The 25,801-nt window shown below is 39.8% G+C and overlaps 1 protein-coding gene and 1 pseudogene across 2 annotated transcripts in view; both read right to left on the reverse strand.

Annotated features, from left to right (window-relative positions):
• The window catches only part of vars2 (valyl-tRNA synthetase 2, mitochondrial), a 59,504-nt gene that overhangs the window by 14,820 nt on the left and 18,883 nt on the right, over positions 1-25,801 (reverse strand). For both annotated transcript variants that reach the window (XM_028460626.1, XM_028460625.1), the window contains exons 8-18: positions 19,430-19,549; positions 19,223-19,331; positions 19,065-19,153; positions 14,402-14,492; positions 14,207-14,334; positions 10,835-10,938; positions 8,844-8,925; positions 8,614-8,690; positions 7,993-8,080; positions 6,931-7,024; positions 279-349 (exon numbers count right to left, since the gene is read on the reverse strand). In XM_028460626.1, coding sequence (XP_028316427.1) covers positions 279-349; positions 6,931-7,024; positions 7,993-8,080; positions 8,614-8,690; positions 8,844-8,925; positions 10,835-10,938; positions 14,207-14,334; positions 14,402-14,492; positions 19,065-19,153; positions 19,223-19,331; positions 19,430-19,549 — 1,053 coding nt within the window. The remainder of the gene's footprint in view (positions 1-278; positions 350-6,930; positions 7,025-7,992; positions 8,081-8,613; positions 8,691-8,843; positions 8,926-10,834; positions 10,939-14,206; positions 14,335-14,401; positions 14,493-19,064; positions 19,154-19,222; positions 19,332-19,429; positions 19,550-25,801) is intronic.
• Positions 9,270-9,387, reverse strand: LOC114472732 (uncharacterized; annotated as a pseudogene).

Consider the following 25,801-nt stretch of genomic DNA (forward strand, 5'->3'; position numbering starts at 1 on the left):
GGGGGTCCCCACTCTCTGGAACCTTTATTTTGGAGGGTCTCCGCTCTCTGAGACCTTTATTTTGGAGGGTCTCCGCTCTCTGAGACCTTTATTTTGGAGGGTCTCCGCTCTCTGGGACCTTTATTTTGGAGGGTCTCCGCTCTCTGGGACCATTATTTTGGAGGGTCTCCGCTCTCTGGGACCTTTATTTTGGAGGGTCCCCGCTCTCTGGGACCTTTATTTTGGAGGGTCAGGGTCTGAACAGGTTGAGAACTCCAGCTCTAGAGGACATACAGTACCTGGTCTGGCCAGCCGAGCGAGGCGAAGGGAAAGAGTCCAGATGAAAACCATGTGTCCAGGACATCAGGGTCTGTCACAGGAGGAGTTTATTAGATCAGATTATAATCCATCAACAGACTGAAACACAGACAATGAAGGAATAACAGTTTCTGTCCATTAAAATAAGAACCAGGACCACAAAGACATCATCACATGAAACCATTCAGTCACATTGAACACTTGAAACATGACGCTCTGGACAGGACAACTGTCTGTAGTTTTAGGACTAATATTTTCACTGATGTTTATTTGTCCGTTAGCAGGATTAGGTCAAAAGTTCTTTATGGATTTTTACTCAATTTTAACCAAAGATAAACTGTAGGACATGGAAAGTTACATAACATTTTTTAAATGGATACGAATCAATTTAGTGATTCTGGAAGTTTTTAAAAAAGAAAAATCTCTCATTATTGGTGAAATTTCAAAAACTCATATCTCAGTTCATAAGTGATTGATCTTTATGAAATGTGACTTGTTATGTGAGGTTGGTTCATCAGTTCATCTGGATCTGGATCAGATCTAGATTTCATCTTCTATAAACAATATGTGTGTACATATATTGACCTACTGTATGGTTATTAATGGGATATAAATGAGTTCCAAGACTTTAAAGTGTGATTGATCAGGTACCATGATCAGAATAATTGATCCAGAATATCTGATAAAGAGCAGATTTGGATCTTGGAGGAGGTTTGACTCTGAGTTATACATTATTTTAGTAGAGCTGCACATCTAGTGATAAACGATTCCATATGCATCTAAATACACAGGTTATGATTGGATTCAAAAACAATATCCTTTTATTACTGATTGATTCGTTACTAATCAATTCAACACAGTGTAGGAACTATACAATTTGTTTTTACGGTAAATATTTGTTGTAGATATTTTATAAAATAAAGAAACCAATTCTAATAAATTTTCAAATATGTAAAAGACCACATACAGTATCACCATGTGGCTTTATGGCAAAACATAAACAGAACAACAAAATCACATGTCAATGTATTTATTTAAATAAAAGTCTGCTGACTCATCAGATGTTAAAGTAGAACAGAATACTAACAACAAAGCACAACATTTCAGCACAAGAGCTAAATAACAGAGATGCAACATTTCAATGTAAACCAGTTCCACACCTATAAACAAACCATAATAATAATGATGACCCCTGGTGGTCATCTCAAAATGTGTCCTCAGGCCTGGAGAGCTATAGGACAACACAACGACCACATTCTGAAGTTAACAAAGCTTAAAATACTCATCACAAAGCTAAACTCTAGTTATTATCACCTACATGTGTTCAAGTGCTCATTTTATGTGAACTTTGTTTTAAATACGCTGTAGATCCTGTGTAGCTCTGTGTGAATATCAGCTACATCGTGAAGGAACGTGTTTTACGTTCAGTTTTTCATCTTTTTTCAGCTCCTAGTTCTAGTGTTGTAGTAGACGAGACCGTTAGACACCAGCACTAATTCCTGCTATTTTTAATCTTTTTTATAATGTGATAATAACACGGAGAAGAACGGATAAAACAATCTGTTATTCATTCTTTAATCCACCGTGTGTGTGAGTGTGAGTGTGTGTGTGTGTGGCTACAGTGTCAGTTTGGACCACAGAGCAGAAGGAGATATGAACTAATCACCGGTAAAAATCTCAGTAAAACTCCAGAAAACAATCACCAGTAATAAATATTATCTCCCTGGTAAAGACAGTAGCTCTAATAACTGGTAAAATGATAAACTGATGATATTACAGTCTGTGAAGACTGGATAGGGGACACATATACTCCACCTCTGGGTCCTAGTGCCAGCCGACCGGTGAAGCATGTTCGTTAACCGTGTTTAATAAGTCTGTGTGTGTTTAATAAGTCTGTGTGTGTGTTTAATAAGTCTGTGTGTGTTTAATAAGTCTGTGTGTGTTTAATAAGTCTGTGTGTGTGTTTAATAAGTCTGTGTGTGTTTAATAAGTCTGTGTGTGTTTAATGAGTCTGTGTGTGTTTAATAAGTCAGTGTGTGTTTAATAAGTCAGTGTGTGTTTAATAAGTCAGTGTGTGTTTAATAAGTCTGTGTGTGTTTAATAAGTCTGTGTGTGTTTAATGAGTCTGTGTGTGTTTAATAAGTCTGTGTGTGTTTAATAAGTCTGTGTGTGTTTAATGAGTCTGTGTGTGTTTAATGAGTCTGTGTGTGTTTAATGAGTCAGTGTGTGTTTAATAAGTCAGTGTGTGTTTAATAAGTCAGTGTGTGTTTAATGAGTCAGTGTGTGTTTAATAAGTCAGTGTGTGTTTAATAAGTCAGTGTGTGTTTAATAAGTCAGTGTGTGTTTAATAAGTCTGTGTGTGTTTAATAAGTCTGTGTGTGTTTAATGAGTCTGTGTGTGTTTAATAAGTCTGTGTGTGTTTAATGAGTCTGTGTGTGTTTAATGAGTCTGTGTGTGTTTAATAAGTCTGTGTGTGTTTAATGAGTCTGTGTGTGTTTAATGAGTCTGTGTGTGTTTAATAAGTCTGTGTGTGTTTAATAAGTCAGTGTGTGTCCATGTGAAAGTCTACATGTTTATGTCTCTGTCCATCCACTCTTTTCATTATATCCATGTCTTTTAAGGCTTTATTACATAATATCAGCTGTAGTCCGGGTCGCCGCCATCTTGGATTATGTCGTCACCAGCGCGTCATCACCACAAGTCGCACTAACGCAGAATGAGTCAAATAACTGTAAAAATGTTTTATATTAGTCTATTTTCTTTTTAAAGTGGTGTTTTTTTGTGTCTTTAGACTCTAATTACATTTATGTATATAATATGTTCCCCACAATATAAACAGGTTCATAATATAATTATTTTTTATAGTTTCTGTTTCCAGAATAATAATAATAATTCTCAACAATAACTATTGATTGATTTGTCACATGACTGTTCCAGGGTTTGAGTTTGTTTTATTTAGTTTCAAATATGTAGAATAATTGTGAATTTATCAGTAGTAGTTTTAATATTTTAGTTAATTTTTCGCAGGCACCTTTTTTCTCTGTCAAATGTATTTAAAAATAAACTAAAATTAAAGAGAGAATGTTATTTAACTGTCAAACCTTGTCATAATTTTATTCATTTATATATATTTTTTAAATAAAAAAAAAATGTTTATGGTCTTGGTGCATTCTGGTCTTGGGCAAGCCTTGGTGTTGGATAGTGTGGTCTTGAACACAACACTACCTAGTACTAGTACTAACCTCTATGATCTGATCATCTGAACAAGACATTGGTAAAATTTCCAGTATATAACTCATCAGGGCAGTACGCTAAATGGGTGGGGCGTGTTTTTTTTTGGCAGAAGCATGTTGCCAGGGCTCCTCGTGCCGGATCCCAATTTTTTTTTTTTTTTCTTTTTTTATTTACAGAAATATTTACAGTGTACAAACAATATTTACAAATGATATACATACATACAGGCAATCAATCAACCAAGGGAACAATTTTCTGAGTGAGCAGAAAACAAAAGCAAAAATAATAAATATTTAGTGCAGGGTTAAGAAACAAACAATAGAGGCAGTTACAAAGTTGTAGTGATGTATTGATTGTAGATGTTTATAAAGGAGATACAGAACACGCCCACGATACCTGATCCATGACTCGACAATTATTCATCTTTGATTTCATGGCTAATTCCTTACGATTGAGGAAGCTGCTACTGATGCAGCCGTATCTCTCCCTTGTTAAAGCAGATATTTGCTCACATCGGTTTATTGTTCACATCCTTATATTTTAGTGTAAAATTTATTCAATATTGGAAAAAAACAACATTAAAACTGTTTAAATGCTTCATCAATAAAAACATTAGAAAAATGTGTCACCTTTTCTTTTCATTTTGTCAAAGTTGTATTTTCATATTTAACTTCACTTGTAATTTTCTCTAGTTTCCTAAAAACCAATACGTTGTTGTTCTAACATATCTAATATGTTGTTCTAATAACTGTCATTAACTCACTCAGTGCCATTGACGAGATAACTCGTCATTTGCATTTTTTTCACAGGAATTACTACAAAACACCCTGGCGGAGGTCCCTCATCAATATCTGAGCTGTGGGGTGTTGTAGTGACCAACTGTGTCCTGAAGATGGCAGCAGTGCACCTTTAGATGAGAGATTAGCCATTGATGCTACCCAGCAAAGCAGGAAGAAGCAGGAACGAGTGAGATTATGGCGCTACAGAGTGATATTGTGACGTATCCAGCAGCTCACAGCTCCACTGAGTGGATTATTGATAATATTATCGTGAGATAAAACCATCAACTAACCGGGCCAAACAGGTCATTGCTGCGTGTAGGGGGCCTGTCAGCCAGATAGCAAAATAATAGGTGACATGTAGGAAGTACCAGCGCACCTTTGGATGAGAGATCATCCATGCTCAGCAGAGCTCACAGGGAGAGGAGGAAAGGCGTTTATGAGACAGAAAATGGCGCTACGTAAAGAGTTGACGTTCCCAGCAGCGCATACTCGATCAAAGGAGGTCCTGAGAGGAGGTCCTGAAGTTGGCAGCCTGGTGTTCGGAGAATAACCTGAACACCAAGAAAACCAGAGAGATCATCATGGACTTCAGGAAGCACAGCACAGACCCAGCCCCCCTGTACATCAACGGTGAGTGCGTGGAGAGCGTCCACACCTTCAAGTTTCTTGGTGTCCTCATCTCCGCAGATATGTCCTGGTCAGAGAACATCACGGCAGTCTGCAAGAAGGCTCAGCAGCGGCTACACTTCTTGAGAGTTCTCAGGAGGTATGAACTAAATTCCAACCTGCTGCTGATCTTCTACCGCTCAGCCATCGAGAGCCTGCTGTCGTACTGTATCACAGTATGGTACGGCAGCTGCACCGCTGCAGACAGGGAGAGGCTCCAGAGAGTTGTAAAGGCAGCACAAAAAATCGTTGGCTGCCCTCTCCCCTCCCTGATGGACGTTTACACCTCCCACTGTCTCAACAGAGCTAAAACCATCACCAAAGACTGCTGCCACCCTGGCTTTGACTTGTTTGACCTGTTGCCCTCAGGGAGGCGCTACAGGTGCTTTAGGGCCAGAACAAACAGACTCAAAAACAGTTTTTTTCCAAAAGCAATAACCACTTTGAATTCTCATATGCGCTGATCTCATATTCATACCCACGAACTCTGCTCAGCCACTTTTTAAATACAAAATGTACATACTGTTCACTTTACCTCATTTCCTGTACTATCTATTCATTTATTTATGTATGTCCTATGTTTTATTGTTTGTTGTTTATTTGATTCTTGCACTGCTACTGGAGTTGGCTGTTTTTAATCTTCATGGTACATGTGTACAATGACAAATAAAGGCATTCATTCATTCAAAGCATGTGTGGAACTCATGGATAATGTGGTGATTGTGAGATAAAACCATAAAAAACGGGGCAAGCAGTGACACTCTGCATGTCCGGGAGGAAGAGGAAGTTACGTCTGTGCAGACTGACGGGAGAGAAAGTTGGAGGAACGCCAAAATACAGTAAGAAATCCATTCAACTCTGACCCAGATAGATAAATAATAATCATTTTATCATCAAAAGCCTGGTCTCAGTATTTTTTTTTATGTTTTATATAAGGAAACAATGTTCAGATGTTAGATTTGTCACTAAAGCAAAAAAAGCTTTAAAGTCACTGACAGGATTTTTTTTTACAAAAAGGCTTTTTTCTCAGCTTTTTGCTCTGAAACTGAAGATTTGTGTAAAACTTGCTCTATTCAACGACTGATTACAAAAGAACAAAACGAGCCAGAAACAAATGGTTTTTTTTTTTGATGAAAGTAGAGGCTTCAATCTTTTAGAATTTCAGATAGTCATAGTAGAAAATATTCTGTGGGTCTTTAAAATCAGTCAAAATATTCAAAAACAGCTGGAACTGAGGGGGTAGAAAATCTGAAAATGGCTGGCACTGAATGAGTTAATGAAGATCTACTAACAGGCTTGTCACTATGGAAGGCCCGCCCAGCGCAAGCATTGTGTCCACCCACTTGTGACACAGTTTTCTAAATAGTTATATTCTGTTATTGTAAGTTTGCATTTATTGTTATCATTAAAAATATAAAGAAAAAATAGTTTGTGTATTTTACTGATGTAAATCTACACAACAACAGTCAAAAAGGAAGTGACGTCAATTTATTTAGTGCGTATTTTTGAAATGATATAATTCGCCTAACAGACTAATACAAGCCCTAAATATGGACTGTGTGTGTGTGTGTGTGTGTGTGTGTGTGTGTGTGTGTGTGTGTGTGTGTGTGTGTGTGTGTGTGTGTGTGTGTGTGTGTGTGATGGATTGGCATCGTTCCAGGGGTACACTGGACAACCTACAACATCCATCGTAGCATAAAACATGTTTTTATTTAAAGCCGATTATTAAAATAAAAGTATAAAAGTGAACCTATATTTGGAGTTTCAGTATAAACAGTGTCTGAACCCATTTTATTGAGTATTAACATGTTGTGTGTGCACGTTCACAGAAAACTACTAAACCATTTATGTTCCTGAACAGAAGCTAAACTCTATCATCTTTGAGAACCTTCTGCAGGGTCTAATCTATAGTTTATAAACAGAAAGAAAAATAATAATAATAAAAAGTTACCTTGATTCAAAATGATGCTCTCAGGATCAACTCTATATTTGACAGCAGCTCTGCTTCGAGCCTCATCCTCACTTCGCCCACAGATCCACAGCTCCTAGCAACAGAAAGAGCTAATGTCGCTAACGTACATTTACATTACCTGCTACACACTACACGCCCTTTTAACATTTAATAAGTAGCACTTCTTGTAATTGTAAATATCTATAATTACATTTTGACATGTTATAATTCCAAGTCCACATATCCATAATTAAATTTTGCCGATTTACAATTCTAATTATTAATATCTGTGATTTTATTCTCACTAGTTACACTATTAATTGTAGATATCAACAATTCTATTCTCACAAGTGGAAACTTTCATTGTACTGTAGATATCTGAAACCTCATTATAACTAGTCACAACGTCCCATTGATTTCCATCCAAATTTAATATAGATTTTGACAATTTCAAGTCGACAAATCTATAATGTAATTCCGACTAGTTGCAATTGTAATTCCTACTAGTAATAATGTTAATTTAATTAAATTAATTATTAATTTAATTGCTGATATATCACTTCAGGATCAAAACTAGTGAGAATGTAATTTCAGATATCTACAATATTGTAACTAGTGAAAATAAAATTCTTACTAGTAACAACTTTATTTTAAATATCTACAATTCCTTTTATAACTAGTAAGAATTTAATTACAGAAATAAAAGATAAAAAATAATATATCTGAAATGGAAAAAATACTTTTTCACTAGTTTCAATTGTTTTATAACATGTGGAAATCAAATTGTAGATATATATAATTGTTGGTCTTACATGTGAAAAATAAATTACTGATGTCTATGAATATGTTTTAACTAGTCAAAATGTAAATATTACATGTTAAAATATATCTGCAACATGTTTACATTGTTTTCCAAATATCTAAAATGTACATTCTGACATGTCATAATGTCTAAATGTAATTCCCACTAGTGAAAAATAAAAATGCAGCTGTAGTAAACCTTACTGATTACATGTTCAAACGGCTGGACGTACAGACACAGGAATACAGACACAGACCGACCTGGTGTTCATTTGTAGACGTTGGTAGTTCTAGTCTGTAGGCAGGAATCTGATGACCCCACCACAGCTGACGAGAAATACACCAATCACTGCAAAGCATTTACACAGTGTTACCGACGCGGTGTTACCGACACAATGTTACTGACAGTATTTCCGATGCGGTGTTACTGACAGTATTACCGATGCGGTGTTACTGACAGTATTACCGATGTGGTGTTACCGACACGGTGTTACCGACACGGTGTTACCGATGCGGTGTTACCGATGCGGTGTTACCGACACAATGTTACTGACAGTATTTCCGATGCGGTGTTACTGACAGTATTACCGACACGGTGTTACTGACATGACGTTAATGACACAATGTTTATGACACAATGTTACTGACACGATGTTACTGACACGATGTTACTGACACGATGTTACTGACACGATGTTACTGACACAATGTTAATGACACAATGTTACTGACACAATGTTACTGACACAATGTTACTGACACAATGTTACTGACACGGTGTTATTGACACAATGTTAATGACACAATGTTAATGACACAATGTTAATGACACAATGTTACTGACACAATGTTAGTGAAATAATGGACTGAAGGTCAGCGTACCTTATGTTGGACAGGAAGTTCTTCCATGTCTTGGTGTGATAGTGAGGAATGATCTCCAGCCGTCCGTCCTCCACAGCCTGACACAGGAGAAAAAGCTGTGACTTTTACACACACAGACGCACGCACGCACGCGCGCGCACACGCACACGCACACGCACACACACACACACACACACACACACACACACACACACACACACACACACACACGCACACACACACACACACACCTCTATGGCTTTCTGAGCCATTTCTTCACATCGCACAAACCACTGTTTCTTTAAGAGCGGCTCGATGACGTCTCCAGAACGACTGGAACAGGAAGAGAAGATGAGATGAGGACCACGCACAGAAATAAGGTATTTGTAATGATAATAATAATGCATCAATTTTATATAGCACTTTATCATAGACACTCAAAGACGCTTTACAGAATTAAGGCATTATTCTTTCACTCCACACTTAGTGGTGGTAAGCTACTATTGTAGCCACAGCTGCCCTGGGGCAGACTGACGGAAGCGAGGCTGCCATAGTGAACCATAGGCCCCTCCCACCACCACCAACACTCACACACACACTACGTTCATACTAGGCAATGTAGGTGAAGTGCCTTGCCCAAGGACACAATGACAGATACCACTGCAGCGACTGCCACCCCACTGTGGCACCTGGAATTCTCAGTGGTCTCCCATCCAACTACTAACCAGGCCCAGACCTGCTTAGCTTCCGAGATCTAACGGGATCGGGCAATAACAGGCTGGTATGGTCGCAATAATTTATCATTTTGTGTGCATTTGTTGATCTTTTTCTTTATTTTATTTAGACATTTTGTGTGTTTGTTGCCATTTTGCATTATTTGTTGTTATTTTGTATGTTTCAGTTCTCATTTTGTGTTTTTGTTATTGTTTTATATATTTTCTATTATTTTTGTTTTCATATTGTGTGTTACTGGAGAAATGTTAGTTGTGTATATCTGCTGCTGTTTTGTATATTTTGTCTTATTTTGTGTGCATTTGTTGTTATTTTGTGTATTTTTGTTAATGTTTTGTGTGAGATTGTTGTTTATTTCTATTGTTATTTTGTGCATTACTGTTCTAATTTTGTGTATTTTTGTCTTATTTTGTGAGCATTTGTTGTTATTTTGTGTATTTCTGTTATTGTTTTGTGTATTTTTGTTATTGTTTTGTATATTTTGTCTTGTTTTGTGTGCATTTGTTGTTGTTTTTCTGTATTTGAGACATTTGTTTGGCATTATTAGTTATTTAGGGGGTATGCTACGAAGGTAGATTACTTCTTATCGCGATATCTTTCAGGATTTATTATAAAGCTCGCTAATGTCTTACGGAGCTAAATCACCATGGTAACGTAGGCTGAACGATTAGCCTGGTCGGGAACAGGTTTTGTTCCAGCTAGGATCTTAGCAAGTGCTAAAGACCCGCCTCCTGACCAATCAGTTCTCTTAGAAAACCACCTGCCCATTGTTAAATGATCCTGGTTGGTGCAGATCTGACAGTTGTGTTTAGGAAAGAAGATTATTAATGATAAATTAATATTTTCATTTACTGATGACATCATTTAGGAAAGATAGATTTATATCTGATAGACTGATCTACAGTCTGTGTCTACGTATGTACGTATGTCTGTACGGGTGAAGTCATTAATTAATTCATTAATTCATTCCTATGCTATAGTGAGGCTGAGGAACATACTACAGTTAAACAATGTCATCCCAGTGTGTGATAAATAGATCTACTTGAACTGAAACACGTGTGTGCTGTAATAAAGTGAAACTGATCAAAGCGCTGTTTATGATCCAATGGATTAATATCATAAATAATCTCACACTTTTACACATTAACAGTATCAGCAGCTTCCTGTCTGAGTTCTATCATTCCAGCCTTTTCTGTAACAACAGGTTGTTTTTGGTCTGAATTATGGATTTTAATTATTCATCATTTTAAACTTCAGCAACACCTAATCTGGTCAGGACCAAGTTATGAAGTGGATCAGATCTGAGCGAGTATAAAAGCTCCGCCTCCTGGTGTGCGCTGCACTAACACTGTTGCTCTTCACTGTCATCATGGATTTACATTTATTATATTTATTTAAGATTATAAACTTTAACGTGTGTTTTTAATACTAAAAGTCTTGGTTTCAGATAGCGTGGTTTGAGCGCTGCACAACGCTACATGACTACAAAACAGTGAATGGGTTCACGTACCTGCACATGGGTAAAGTCATGGCGTGGCTCTGCTTCCCTCTGAACAGTTTCTTTTCACACAAAGCATCCACCACGAGTCGTCTGGCATCAAAGCGTTTCACTCCCTAGAAAGAGACGAGTCGGCCAATCACAGCGTCTCACTGGCCCTCATTTATCAACCTTGTGTGTAAATGTGTAAATGTGAGTTCACACTGTGTTGTAGGACAGGACCAACGTGTGATTTATAAAACATTGGTATCTGACCAATCCCAACGCATCAATGATCAGGTGTTGATACTGTCAATGTGGCGGCTGAATTCAATTGTCATTAACATGCTACGCCCTCCTGTTACTGAGGCGCCGCCCACTGACGTCAAACAAGAAAATAAACTTTTCCAAGTTGAAAATCTTCATTTTACATCTGAGGTGGAGCAAAACAAAGATAAACTGGACTTAAAGGATCTCATTTAAACGCTTTGAGAAGATTCAGCTACTGAGCCGCCAACTACACAACAGAAACGTTTATATCAGCATCAGCCAACACCAGGGTTGGGATCAATTATAATTGTAATTGTGTAATTATGAATAACAATTATGGAATAATCATAATTGTAATGTAATTGAAAAAAAATGTTGCTGTTTTAATCATAAATGAATTGTAATTGAGTTCAGATTCAGGTCCAGGACTGTCCTGTTCCACACCACGACTGCCATTGTGGGTTGAGGTTGTTGTTTGTGGACAAAGACGACATATTAACAGAGAAAATGGCGTCCCTCCTCTGCTAACTCTCCACAATCGTTTTAAAGCTCTCTCATATGAAAACGAGGACAAACTCAGTCCAATTAAGCCGACCAAAACCACCGCCAGGAAAACGCCTCCACCACCACCTGAATTAAATTCCCACCGGCCAAAAACTTCCTCAGTAGCCCGTAGAAACCTCCTCAAAGCTGCAGTCCAGAGGCATGCTACTGCAGCACCACTTCAATGCCATCTGATGATGGAAGATCACCCACAGACATCAGCGACCCTCATGCCGTTAGAAGCAGAGCCGCTTCAACGCCAACCGGAGCCGATAACAGAGACTTTCCCACCAGACATTCCCACACAGACGCCCCACCATCAGTCAACTCCGAGGACGGAAACTCCACCACAGCCAGCTGTGATCCGCCCTCCGGGCACTCCCGGTCAGTATAACAGGCGCACATCCACTCCTAACACTCTCTTCCCACAAACTACAGTCATTATTGGCAATTTACTAAAGAGGAATATTAGATTATTTAATGCCATCACACACTGTATTCCAGGTGCTACAGTTCAAACTATCTTAAACAAACTTAATCAAATGTTACCCAAGCAGCCAGCAACTGTCACTAAAAAAGTGTTAGATGTAGGGACGAATGATACCATCCGACGTGAATCGATACAGACTGTGAATGAGTTTAACCTTCTCTTTAACGTTCTAAAGGCATGTGGGAAATCAATATTAATTTCTGGCCCTCTTCCTAGATTAAATAGGGGTATCGAACGATTTAGTCGCATATTACAGCGGCACAACTTCTTACAATCCTGCTGCAAACACCATAATTTAACGTTTATTGATAACTTCAACCTCTTTTGGAAATGTACTGATCCATTAAAAAAGACGGCATCCACCCTAATTTACATGGAACACAAATGCTAAAATTATATCTACAGTATGTGATTCACAACTCCACACGTACATGACTAGCTCAGAATAAACCAGCAGTTACAACAAACACTTCCATAGATAAACCCTTTACTCAAAATATATATAAATTATACCCCATAAACACTGTGCTGAGCAGTAGAGCAACATGCAATACAAACTAAAGCCCACAATAGAGGAGTTAACCATAAAAATCTCATTTCAATTAAAACTATGAACAGAACACAAAACAATGAAAAACTATTAAATGTGGACTTTTAAATATCAGATCACTTTCGTCTAAATCCCTTTTAGTGAGTGATCTTATATCTGACCATCAATTAGGTTTATTATGCCTCACAGAGACTTGGCTCAAAAATAAAGATTTTATTGCTCTTAATGAAGCCAGCCCTCCCAATTATGGTAATCACCATATTCCCCGTGAGAGTGGTCGGGGAGGAGGAGTGGCAGCAGTTTTTCACTCAAGCTTATCAGTTAGCCCAAAAACCAAACTTAACCAAAATTCATTCGTCTGGAGCACTCGAATGGACTGATCATTGGTTCACGGCTCAACTTGTCTGAGACACTCGGATGGACTATTCTTCTATGCTATTGTGTTCACTAACTCCAAATGACTGAAACCTCTGAACCTGGTTCCACTGGAGATTTCTTCCTATACAATGGACTTTACATTTTGTTCAGCGCTTTGAGATGACTTTGTTGTATCTTGCGCTATATAAATAAAGTTGAATTGAATTGAATTCGAAAGCCTCTCACTTGAAATTTGTAATCGCAAAAACAAGATAGAAAAACCCACTTTATTGGTTATAGTTTACCGTCCTCCTGGTCCATTTTCAGAGTTTCTCTCTGAATTCTTTGACTTTCTCATCATAGTCATGATATAGGCCTTTAAAACCGCTGTAATCAAACCTCTCCTTAAAAAACCAACCCTTGATCCAAGTGACTTGTCCAATTATAGACCAATATCTAATCAGTCTTTTATTTCCAAAATTCTTGAAAAATTCATCACAGGTCAACTTTGTGATCACCTACATAGGAACAAGAGAGCTTCCAGTCTGGCTTTAGAGCCAATCACAGCACAGAGACTGCCTTAGTAAAAGTAACCAATGATCTCCTCTTAGCCTCAGACAGAGGGTTGGTCTCAGTTCTGGTGCTGTTAGATCTCAGTGCAGCCTTCGATACAGTGGATCATCATCTAGTGATGCAGAGACCGGAAAGTGTTTTTGGGATTAAAGAAACAGCGCTCCTTCTTAACCAGGATAAAACCGAAGTGTAAAATATTGGATATATTGCTCTGAGACCTGGACTTCAAAGCTGACAGATATTTAGCTCAGCCTGGCTGAAAACATTCGTTTATCTACATTGGTTCCCTCAGACAGCCTAGCTGGTTTATCTCTATATTATGCAGGATGTTTGTGCCAAATGTGGCTCCGACCCCTCCTCCTTCTCTTCCCTCACCGCCACCACCTGGGAACTTTGATTGAATCAGATCTCTCCAAGGTCGTTTCACTGACGACAGACTGAACTGTGCAGAGATGAAGCAAGAAACAGGATCACGACTCCATGCCATTTTTGCCCCCCGTCCCCCCTCTCTTCAACGTATGGCAGCTGGAGGGGCAAGCGATGCACCTATGGCTGCACACACGGCCTCCCAGTGGCTGGATGCAATCCTTTCGTCCACCCCCAACCCTCAAAGATGACGCACCTTGAGCCAGCGTCCACAGGAGGGCGTCATGGTCCCGTCTTCTGCGATCACGGTGAGGCGTGGCAGCGTGTGTCGTAGCGAGAGCAGAAAGTCAGTGTGGTCATGTGCAGGAGTCACCTTCACAGCACCTACACACACACAGGTCAGTGCTACACTTCCCAGCAGTGCATAGGTTTGTGTGTGTGTGTGTGTCACCTGTTCCAAGAAGCATGTCCACAGCTGGGTCAGTGATGACAGGAAGTAGACACTCAGTGAACGGGTGTCTGACCTGCTTCCCCTGGAGCTCCTGGAATCAATAACTAATCAATACACATTTACTTAGTTATTTTGGTGGCATGTTTATGTTTGAGCCATGGTGAACTCTGCTGGAAGTTATTTAGAGCAGGGGTTCACAACCTTGGGGTTGCGATGCAAAGGGACCCTTTTTCTCCAACTACACCAAACTCACAATATTTTAACCTATTTTATTCACTTTTTCTTGCCATATTTTTGCTCCTTAATATATTTTTGCTACATTTCTCCCATTTCTGACACTTCTACATCACATTTTAATGTCTTCTCTACACATTTTTTCCACTTTCCAGACATGTTCAGCACCTAATGTCACATATGTTGACCCATTATTGTCACTTTTAACCTCTTTTCACAATATATCATGATTATTATTTGCCAATTGTTATGGCAATTTTTATATTCATCATCATATCGTCAAATGTGTGTTCATGTGTACAATTTGTCATGTTTTAATACATGATGACTCCATTACTCTTCGCACTTTTGAACAGCTGAATCATGTTAGATTAAACAGTACAGATCGTATTGTACTCAGTGCAACACAGAGTCTCTGCTGAAGGCCATACACACGAACACACACACTATCAAGGATAGATAAGAGTGGCGCCAAATCTTCCTCACAATATACACGTCTTCATCATCCTCAAACGTTTCCACTGTTGGGCATCTGACTCCCTCCTTCTCCTCACCTCAGGGTGGAACTTTTTCTGTTATCTGAATAAAAGCTTAAGCTGTGAAACTGTTAGTTAGAGTGAGTCTTGCCTTTTTGCTCTGCCACGAGCCTTTTGCCTTTCATTCTTTCAGGATGGAAGCTTCTTTTTTACTCCTTTTTTATTTAATTTTATAATAAATCTTTTTTATAAAATCATCAATGCCTCACCTGGACTCCATCATTCAACCAGAGCAATAAATCATGTCTCCAAATGAGATCAACCGCAAATTTGCCGTAACAAATTGGCGATCACGAACAGGATCCATCTTCTAATCTGGGGGGCTTCTGCCGTGGACCAGCAACGAAGAGTGGACGCACTTAAAACCCCAAAGCCAGTTTTTTATGGCATGGGACTTCCGAGTCTGCACCACGGTGGTCTGCCCCTCGGACAGAGACTGGACCACGAACCATCGGTTGATCCTCAAACACCAATTCGGACTATTAAGGTAAAGCTGCCTTTATATAAATATATATATAAATTTATAAACGGAGACACATCCAAAATGATCAGATAAGTGATTTTCCAATGATATTTATCATATGGTTTTAAGAATCCAAATGTATTCTTATGTAAAAAGGGAAGGGAGGGGCCAACGTCCCTCTGATTTTTGATTTATATTTTATCATAGGAAAATGATATACCCCAAAACCCTCCAACCATTTTCTTCTTGTTCCACCAGCACCAGCAAGACCATAAAACACCTTCAGTGGGTTTAGACACTTTTAAGGGAAAAATTAAGTGTTCTCAACATTGGGTTGGTGGCCCAATCTGGGTCGCCTGAGATTTAAAAAGGGTCCTCCTAAAATTCTTGATAATTGATTGATATAAGAGATAGTTTAATGTTAAGTAACTTCCAAGTATTTAAGGAAGCTCTCCAAACCGTGCTGGGGCTCGTCACTCCTACAGAGAGCAAAAGACAATATGATTGTTCGACTCAACTTACCTTTAATCCTGTCTAACCTTAAAGGGCCAATAATCTTGCTTAACTCTGGTTCAGACACAGAATAGGAGACACTTTTGCCACCAATTTACCTTCAAAATTAAGTAAATTACATCTCAAATAATAATTATGAGGGAAAATAATGAAATAAATGAACTGACAAATTCAGCTCTATAAAAGAATTAGGCTATGTAATTAGGTGTGGAGTGTTAACATTATTCAGAATAAATAAAGGATAGAATAAGATTTCTCCTTCATAAATAAGAGATAGCAAAGAAAAATAAAACAAACAATTTAAATAAATAAATAACATTATTTATTTATTTGGTTAAACTTATTTAGCTTTCTCACATCTCCATGTCTCCCAATTGTATGTATTCATCTTGAGAAGACATATAGTCACACTCCACACTTCTCCGTCTGACTTGCATGTCCTTGTAAACAGTGGTTCTCAAATTGTTGCTTCTCACCAGGTATCAGCGTACCACTGGTAGTAGACGTACCACAGTTTGAGAATCACTGCAACTCCAGCTATGCTTCTCCTTGCTCCAGGAAAGGAGAATCTAATTAATACTTCCTGCTTTTCTTTCAGCCTCATATTTTCCCACTCACGTGTGAATGGGCTACAGATAACATTGAGCTAGCATGGCTAAAAGCTCACTAACCCACACCTAACCATTGTGTGATTGTGCAGCAGCACCTTTTAGGATCTGAAAAGCTCTCAGATCCTGACCTCTGACCTGTCTCTGCCTTCCTGGAAGCTATAACTGAGCACCAGAGCCACACTAACTATTCATTTAGTTAGTTAACTAACCCTAACACCCCTACTCTTTAAACTTTTTTTTATTTTATTTTATTTTATTTTATTTTGTTTTGTTTTGTTTCCCCCCCCTCTTTTCTTCTGTTCAGGTACCAACCGATCCCAAGAGAGGTTGCCAGGTGTGTGGAGACTACCCTTCCTCAGACAACAACCGATCATCTACACGCCGACCGGAAATGAACGACCGAAGGTGGACCGACACTTTCCGAATTCAGCTGACGACCCACACGGCAGTGACGGTCGCGGAGCTGGAGACATGGATCCAAGCAGATGATTGCCGACACCAGCTGATGCTGAGACGGAGGCTGACCGAACAACGAAGGGGGAACCGACAAGGCCACTGAGTGAGGCGGCGTAATAACAACTACAGCGTCTAAGCTGACTTCTCAGGTGCGGTGCACAAAGAAGCATTCCTTTGCCTTGTGGGATCACAGGAGCTGATTTTCTTTTTCACGAGACACACACTCTGTTGAAAAAACGCTCCAGAACAAGAGCCTAGACCAAGCCCTGAGGACCCCGCCGACGTGGGATTTTGTTCTTCCTTTGCTTTGTTTATAAACCACACCAAAGGCTTATAGCTAGGTGGAGGGTGGACAACCTCACACCTAGCTGCAGGAATACAGTCATAAACCCTTCTGCTGCGATTGAGGAAAACACTCAAGGTTCTTCACTCATGATGCCGCCAATCAAGTGTGGTGATTCTAACCATGGTTCCACTATTCTTCTAGCTATTGGTGACCAGAGTCACCACTGAACTCAGTCAATGAAGACGAGTGATGTCCTTGATGCAAATGATGATTTTTGCTTATCTAGATGTAATAAAGGATGATTTTTGATGATTCATGCCATTGATAATAATGATGAAGTTTTTTAAAGTTTATTTCCACATTTTTCTTGATATGTCTGTGCCTCACAAAAGAAGAATATATCCAATGTATGACAATAACGATGCTAATGGTTAACCCTGACAGACAGCAAAGGTGGAATATAATAATTTTGTTTCTTGATTTGGTCGTTGATGGCGACCAAAAGTGGGGAATGTTATGGTCATTTTTATATTCATCATCATATCGTCAAATGTGTGTTCATGTGTACAATTTGTCATGTTTTAATACATGATGACTCCATTACTCTTCGCACTTTTGAACAGCTGAATCATGTTAGATTAAACAGTACAGATCGTATTGTACTCAGTGCAACACAGAGTCTCTGCTGAAGGCCATACACACGAACACACACACTATCAAGGACAGATAAGAGTGGCGCCAAATCTTCCTCATAATATACACGTCTTCATCATCCTCAAACGTTTCCACTGTTGGGCATCTGACTCCCTCCTTCTCCTCACCTCAGGGTGGAACTTTTTCTGTTATCTGAATAAAAGCTTAAGCTGTGAAACTGTTAGTTAGAGTGAGTCTTGCCTTTTTGCTCTGCCACGAGCCTTTTGCCTTTCATTCTTTCAGGATGGAAGCTTCTTTTTTACTCCTTTTTTATTTAATTTTATAATAAATCTTTTTTATAAAATCATCAATGCCTCACCTGGACTCCATCATTCAACCAGAGCAATAAATCATGTCTCCAAATGAGGTCAACCGCAAATTTGCCGTAACACAATTTAACCACATTAACTCTTTGCCCATTATTTGCCAGTTTAAACTAATTGTTCAAATATTGACACTTCATCTTGTGTAATTTCCTAGCATTTTGTGTATTTTTGTTCTTGTTTCGTATATTTCATTTGTTTTCATATTGTGTGTTTTTGTTGTCATTTTGTATATTATTTATCATTTTGTGGGCAATTGTTTTTTATTTAGATATGTGTATGTATGTGTCATATGTAATGATATTTTGTTTTGAAAATTTTCAGTTATTTTTGTCTTCGTATTGTGTTTTTGGAGAAATGATATTGTCTTAAGTGTATTTCTACTGTTTTGTATATTTTTGTGTATTTATGTAATAATCTTATATGTTTTTGGAGTATTTTTTTTAATTTTATTTGTGTTTTGTTTTGTGTATTTTTGAGTTCATCTTGTGTAATTTTCTGTATTTTTTTAATCTTTCTGTGTATTTCCTTTGAGGGTAGGGTCTCACCTGGTAACGTGGATCATTTGGATGAACAGCTACAGCTACGTCCCCCATCATGGTTTCAGGACGAGTGGTGGAAACGACCACCTCCATGTCTGCAGAGAGAACAATGCGATGTTCTGTGGGTACAAACACTGTATCTAAATTTGCTAATGGTGACATACCGTGACCTTCTACTGGATATGCAAAGGAAACCATGGTTCCAAACTCCAGCTTGTTCTCATAACCAGGAAGTGACATCATGGTCTGCCCGCTCAGCTCCTTGGAGTCCACCTGGAGGGAAACGTACAGCTTTAAATCTGTCTTTAAGAGCCCAAACTATGCTGATTAATTATGTTTGTTCTGCAAACAGAGGGCATGGCCTAACTGACCTCTATATCAGAGATCGCTGACTCGAGGGCACAGCTCCAGTTCACCAAACGCTCAGAGCGATAAATCAGACCAGCATCATACAGTCGGACAAAGGCTTCGCTCACAGCTCTGCTGTAGCCCTGGAATAAACATCAGCTTTATGTTTTAACCATTCATTTAGAAAGAATGCACACAACACTGAGAATTAAGACTGTATCTTTGCTGTAACAATGTGTTTGAGCTAATAATAATAATAATAATTAGGTAATTTGGGGCACTCTGGGACAATGCCGCTGCAGTTTTTTTTTGTGCCGTGGCATTGTCAACAGTGGCCAAGTTATAGGGAAAAAGGCATTTTCTTTTGTGTTTAGCTTTGTCGTACTGAGAGCGTGGAGGTCTCACTTTTTTCACTTTTCTGAGGAGTTCTTGGCCTTAAATATGACCTTGAGCAATAGTCAAGGTCACACATTGAAAGAAAATGTTGTTCAATGGTACCAGTGGCTAAGTTATAAGGAGAAAGGTTGTTTTTTTGTGACATCATGAACTTTGACCCCTACCAATCTTTTTACTGGTAGGTCATACAGCTTCGGTCCAACAAAATAAAATACTCCACTTGAGATGAGCTTTTCATAAATGCAAGCATCAAACTTGTACAACAAATATTCATAGAGATATGGAACATTTTGGTTTTTGACACTTCACGCAACTTTAACCTTGACATTTTCGCTCCAAAAAAGTCGACTGCACATCCTTGACATTGCCCCTATGAGATGACATACGTGTCATTAGTGCTGCAATAATTGCCTAAAAAAAGTTCCATGACAAAGGAGTTGCGGAAGAAAAATAAGAACCAGGCAAGACCTGTATTCGCAACGCAAACTTGTTTTTGACAAGTGAAAATTTAATTTGCAAAATTTGTGGAAAAAAATTCAATATCATAAAACTGGTTAAAAGTACACATTTCTAAATTGTAAGAATTGTTCATGTGAAAGACATTTTATTGTGTGCATTTTGTTGTTGAGTAATGTCCCTTAATGTTGTTTTTATACTATTAAATTGAAAGTAATAATGCAGGTAAAACAGAAGACCGACCTTGACCTTAAATAAGACCTTAAGCGAAGGTCAAGGTTACACATTGAAAAGAAACTTTTAATGGTACTAGTCTGAGCACTGTACAGTGGGGCAAAAATGTATTTAGTCAGCCACCAATTGTGTAAGTTCTCCAACTTAAAAAGATGAGAGAGGCCTGTCATTTTAATCATAGGTAAACCTCAACTATGAGAGACAACATGAGAAAAAAATCCAGAAAATCACAATGTAGGATTTTTAATGAATTTATTTGCAAATTATGGTGGAAAATAAGTATTTGGTCAATAGCAAAAGTTCATCTCAATACTTTGTAATGTACCCTTTGTTGGCAATGACAGAGGTCAAACGTTTTCTGTAAGTCTTGTTATGGCAATTATTATATTCATCATCATATCGTCAAATGTGTGTTCATATGTACAATTTGTCATGCATTACTCTTTACACTTTGAATAGCTGAGTCATGTTAGATTGTATTGAATCCACAGTGAAGCCTAAACTCAAACTCACATGCAGATATACACGCACACACAAGGACAGATAGCGGGTGACGCCATCTCCGAACGAACAGAACAAACTGACTTGACCTCCTCCCTGCTTTCTCCTTCTTATCTCTCGAGGTCGGGGTAGAAGAGTTGAATTGTGTAGAAATGTGTGTGTAAAGCGTGATCCTTAGTCAGTCTTGCTTTTTTCCTCTAGCCGGAGCTTTTTGACCATCCTGCGTTGTTTCTGGCCGCCTTTCCTCCCAACAGGATGGGACACTTCTTCTTTTGTACTCTTTTTCATTTAGTTTATAACAAATCCTTTTTTTTTTATAAAATCATCACGCTTCGACTGGACTCCATCATTCAACCAGAGCAATAAATCCTGTCTCCAAATGAGGTTAACCGCAAATTTGCCGTGACAGTCTTCACAAGGTTTTCACACACTGTTGCTGGTATTTTGGTCCATTCCTCCATGCTGATCTCCTCTAGAGCAGTGATGTTTTGGGGCTGTTGCTGGGCAACACAGACTTTCTACTTCCTCCAAAGATTTTCTATGGGGTTGAGATCTGGAGACTGGCTCGGCCACTCCAGGACCTTGAAATGCTTCTTACGAAGCCACTCCTTCGTTGCCCGTTCGTTCTGAAAGACCCAGCCATGTTTCATCTTCAATGTCCTTGCTGATGGAAGGAGGTTTTCACTCAGAATCTCACGACACATGGCCCCATTCATTCTTTCCTTACATGGATCAGTCGTCCTGGTCCCTTTGCATAGAAACAGCCACAAAGCATGATGTTACCACTACCATGCTTTACAGTAGGTATGGTGTTTTTTCTCCTCCAAACACGACGAGTTGAGTTTTTACCAAAAAGTTCTATTTTGGTTTCATCTGACCATATGACCTTCACCCAATCCTCTTCTGGATCATCCAAATGCTCTCTAGCAAACTTCAGACGGGCCCAGACATTTCTTTTCCTGCTTGCTCTCAGAGGAGAAGGACACTATTTTTCCCTCTCCCTCATTTCCCTGCTTGCTGCTCTTTTTCTTGTTTTGTCTTGTTTAAATCTAACAGGATCCTCTATCAGCATCCTGATCATGAAACTAATCATGAAATTGATTATCTGGTCTTTCTTCGCTTTTGGTCAAATCTCTCTACTAGAAGGACGAACAATGGGAGAGTTCACAAGTCCTGAGGACGTGGAAGACGTCCACCACCAGATTGGAATTTATGATATCGGGTCTTCTGCTGATTGGATCTGGCATTTTCCTGATCTATCGCAAAATTGAATTACGTTGGCAGCACGAAAGGAGCCAAACTTTCTGTATTCTCTCAGATGGATTCCACCGTGGAACTTTAAGAGGAGGATAGTTTGTCTCACAGGAAATTACCACACTATTGGATAACTTATTGAACTGACCAGGAACAGAACAGTAGGGCTGGCAGTCATGTTATGGCTAGCCCATCTCAAAACACCTTCTCTATTCTCATTCGGCACCTCTGAATGAACAGCCTGTGGTCTGTTTTCTTCTCTCCAAACTCTCCAAGGACGGAATGTTGATAAGATGCACTGACCTTTCCCTCACTTTTCATGTACACCTGGACCAGGCTCTGCCAACAAACTCTGGAGGCTATCTCTACATGAGTGTCAGCAGCAGAGTCTGAGTAAACAGGCTTATCTCAACGAACACTTTCACTCCTCCTTCATCACTACATATCCTGTCTTTGTCACCATCTCCTCTGGCTCCAGTCCCTCCTCCTTCTCAGTGGTTGGCAGGAGGCGTGCCATAAGGGCAGCCCCATACTGTGGCTGACCTGCGAACTACCCATCCTAAAGACCCATCCCCTGTGCTAAGGTGCTGTTGTATTGAATTGTATGTTGTGTTTGTTGGTTTTCGTTGCAATGTTTGCTGAAGAGTTTTTTTATTATCCCAAACTCCGCCTCTCTCTACAAGGTCCTAGTTTGGTTTTTGCCTTTTTTTTTTTTTATCTCTTCTTCCTCCCCATTGTTTCATATTACTCATTGCTCTTGCTGGCTGCTCCCCAGTACTCCCATACCTGTCCCCCATGTGATATGTTATTGTCCTTCATGTTTCTTGGTCGGGATGTAACTGAAACTGAATTTCCCCTCGGGGATTAATAAAGTACAATCAATCAATCAATCAATCAATCAATCAATGCACTGGCTTAAGCAGGGGGACACGTCTGGTACTGCAGGATTTGAGTCCCTGGTGGCGTAGTGTGTTACTGATGGTAGCCTTTGTTACTTTGGTCCCAGCTCTCTGCAGGTCATTCACTAGGTCCCCCCGTGTGGTTCTGGGATTTTTTTCTCACCGTTCTTGTGATCATTTTGACCCCACGGGGTGAGATCTTGGAGCCCCAGATGGAGGGAGATTATCAGTGGTCTTGTATGTCTTCCATTTTCTAATAATTGCTCCCACTGTTGATTTCTTCACACCAAGCTGTTTACCTATTGCAGATTCAGTCCACCCAGCCTGGTGCAGGTCTACAGTTTAGTTTCTGGTGTCCTTTGACAGCTCTTTGGTCTTGGCCATAGTGGAGGTTGTGGACAGGTGTGTTTTATACTGATAACCAGTTCAAACAGGTTCCATTAATACAGGTAACAAGTGGAGGACAGAGGAGCCTCTTAAAGGAGAAGTTACAGGTCTGTGAGAGACACAAATCTGGCTTGTTTGTAGATGACCAAATACTTATTTTACCAAGTGATTTGCCAATTAATTCATTAAAAATCCTACAATGTGATTTTCTGGATTTTTTTTCTCATTTTGTCTCTCATAGTTGAGGTTTATCTATGATGGAAATTACAGGCCTCTCATCTTTTTAAGTGGGAGAACTTGCACAATTGGTGGCTGAAAATACTAATTACTTTTTTGCCCTACTCCATCTCAATTTGTGGCCAAGTTATAGGGGTAAAAGAGTATGCAGTATTTATATATATGCCCTTGCACACCATCTGCCAGTGTTGGTCCTTGGGCAAGACCCTTCACGCTACTGCCTACCTCATACAATGATGAGAGACAATGAAATTAATGACTTGCCGGCTCAGACGTCGCCCGGCCAAACAAGGTCTGCGTCAGGTGCTGGGGAACCAGAGCACCTTGATGAAAAATGAGCTACTGGAACAAGACTTAAATGGGCGAGGTGCGATAACAGGGCTCTGTTGGAATGCTACTACTCCATTAACCCTAGTCAGAGGGGCCACATGCAAAGCATGTGGGAGAAATGGTGACTACAAAACCCACAGTCCAATCTCATGGCAAAACAACTAGTAGCTCAGTGTTCCAACATCCACAAAAGACAACTGCTATCACAACTTGAGATTGACGAGGTACAACACCAATGCTACGGCAAGGTGGAGCCATGCAGCCAGGTCAGAGCAGAGTCAACACCAACCCCCCCCCTCCAGAGATTGGGTACGAAACCCCAATAACCGCAATCAAGCTGAACAAGGCAGCGACCGACCTGAAAAATAAGATCATGACAAAAATTCCCACCAGGCACCACGAAGCCAACTACAAAGGCTAAGTGAAGTACGATCAGAAAGTCTAGTAGAAGATGTGAATGCAGCTCTGAGAGCAGTATCAACATCAACCATTACTGAAACCAATGAGCTGATATACTCCACAGCAGCAGTGATCCTAGAGACACTTGGCTATCGTAAGAGCAAGCATGAGATAAAATACCCACCCTGGAAAAGAAGGCTGGAGGCTAACATCAAGGCAGCGTGGAGAGAAGTGAGCCAATTGACAGAGGCCCTGAAAGGCGCAATGAAAAATCAGGTCCCCAAGAAGTACAGCCAGATGCCCATACCTGAAGCATTGGAAACTTCCAAACAAAGGCTCCAAGCCTTGGCCAGCCGCCTAAAGAGGTACATGAGAGACAATGAAGCCAGACGAATAAACCGGCTGTTTGCAACTCAACCAGCGATAGTGTACGCTCAATGGCAGGGGAGCAATAGCAGAGCAGACCCACCAAGGCTGGAAACTGAACAGTACTGGAAAGACATATGGGAGAAGGAGGCAACACACAACAGTGAAGCACAGTGGCTGGTGGCTCTGAGAGAAGACCACAGCAACCTCCCTGAACAGAATCCAGTCACCGTCACAGTGGCAGATATCCAAGAAAAAGTCTCAGGTATGAAAAACTGGACAGCACCAGGCCCTGACATGATACACGCCTACTGGCTAAAGAAACTCACGACACTCCATGAGCGCTTGGCAGCACAAATGAACCAGCTGCTGAGAGATGGGAGTCACCCCGAATGGCTAACCAAAAGGCGCACAATCCTGATCCTGAAGAATCCCTCAAAGGGTACAGTCCCATCCAACTATTGGCCAATAACCTGCCTCTCCACAACGTGGAAGCTCATGTCTGGCATCATAGCGGCTAAGATAAGCGGGCATATGGATCAATACATGAGTACAGCTCAGAAGGGAATCGGTAAAAATACCAGAGGTGCCAAACACCAGCTCCTGGTTGACAGAACAGTCGATAGAGACTGTTGAACCCGAAACACTAACCTGAGCACTGCCTGGATTGATTACAAGAAACCCTACGACTCAATGCCACATACTGTACTTGGATCATTTAATGCTTTATACAACATAAACAGGACTCTAAGAGCCTTCATTTCAAACTCGATGGGGTTGTGGAAAACCAACCTTGAGGCCAATGGCAAGCCACTCGCACAAGTGTCCATCAAAAGTGGCATATTCCAAGGAGACGCCCTGTCCCCACTGCTGTTCTGCATAGGCCTGAACCCCCTCAGCCAAATAATCAATAAGACTGGCTATGGATACCAACTC

Source organism: Gouania willdenowi, chromosome 11, assembly GCF_900634775.1.
Source record: "Gouania willdenowi chromosome 11, fGouWil2.1, whole genome shotgun sequence".
Lineage (NCBI taxonomy): Eukaryota > Metazoa > Chordata > Actinopteri > Blenniiformes > Gobiesocidae > Gouania > Gouania willdenowi.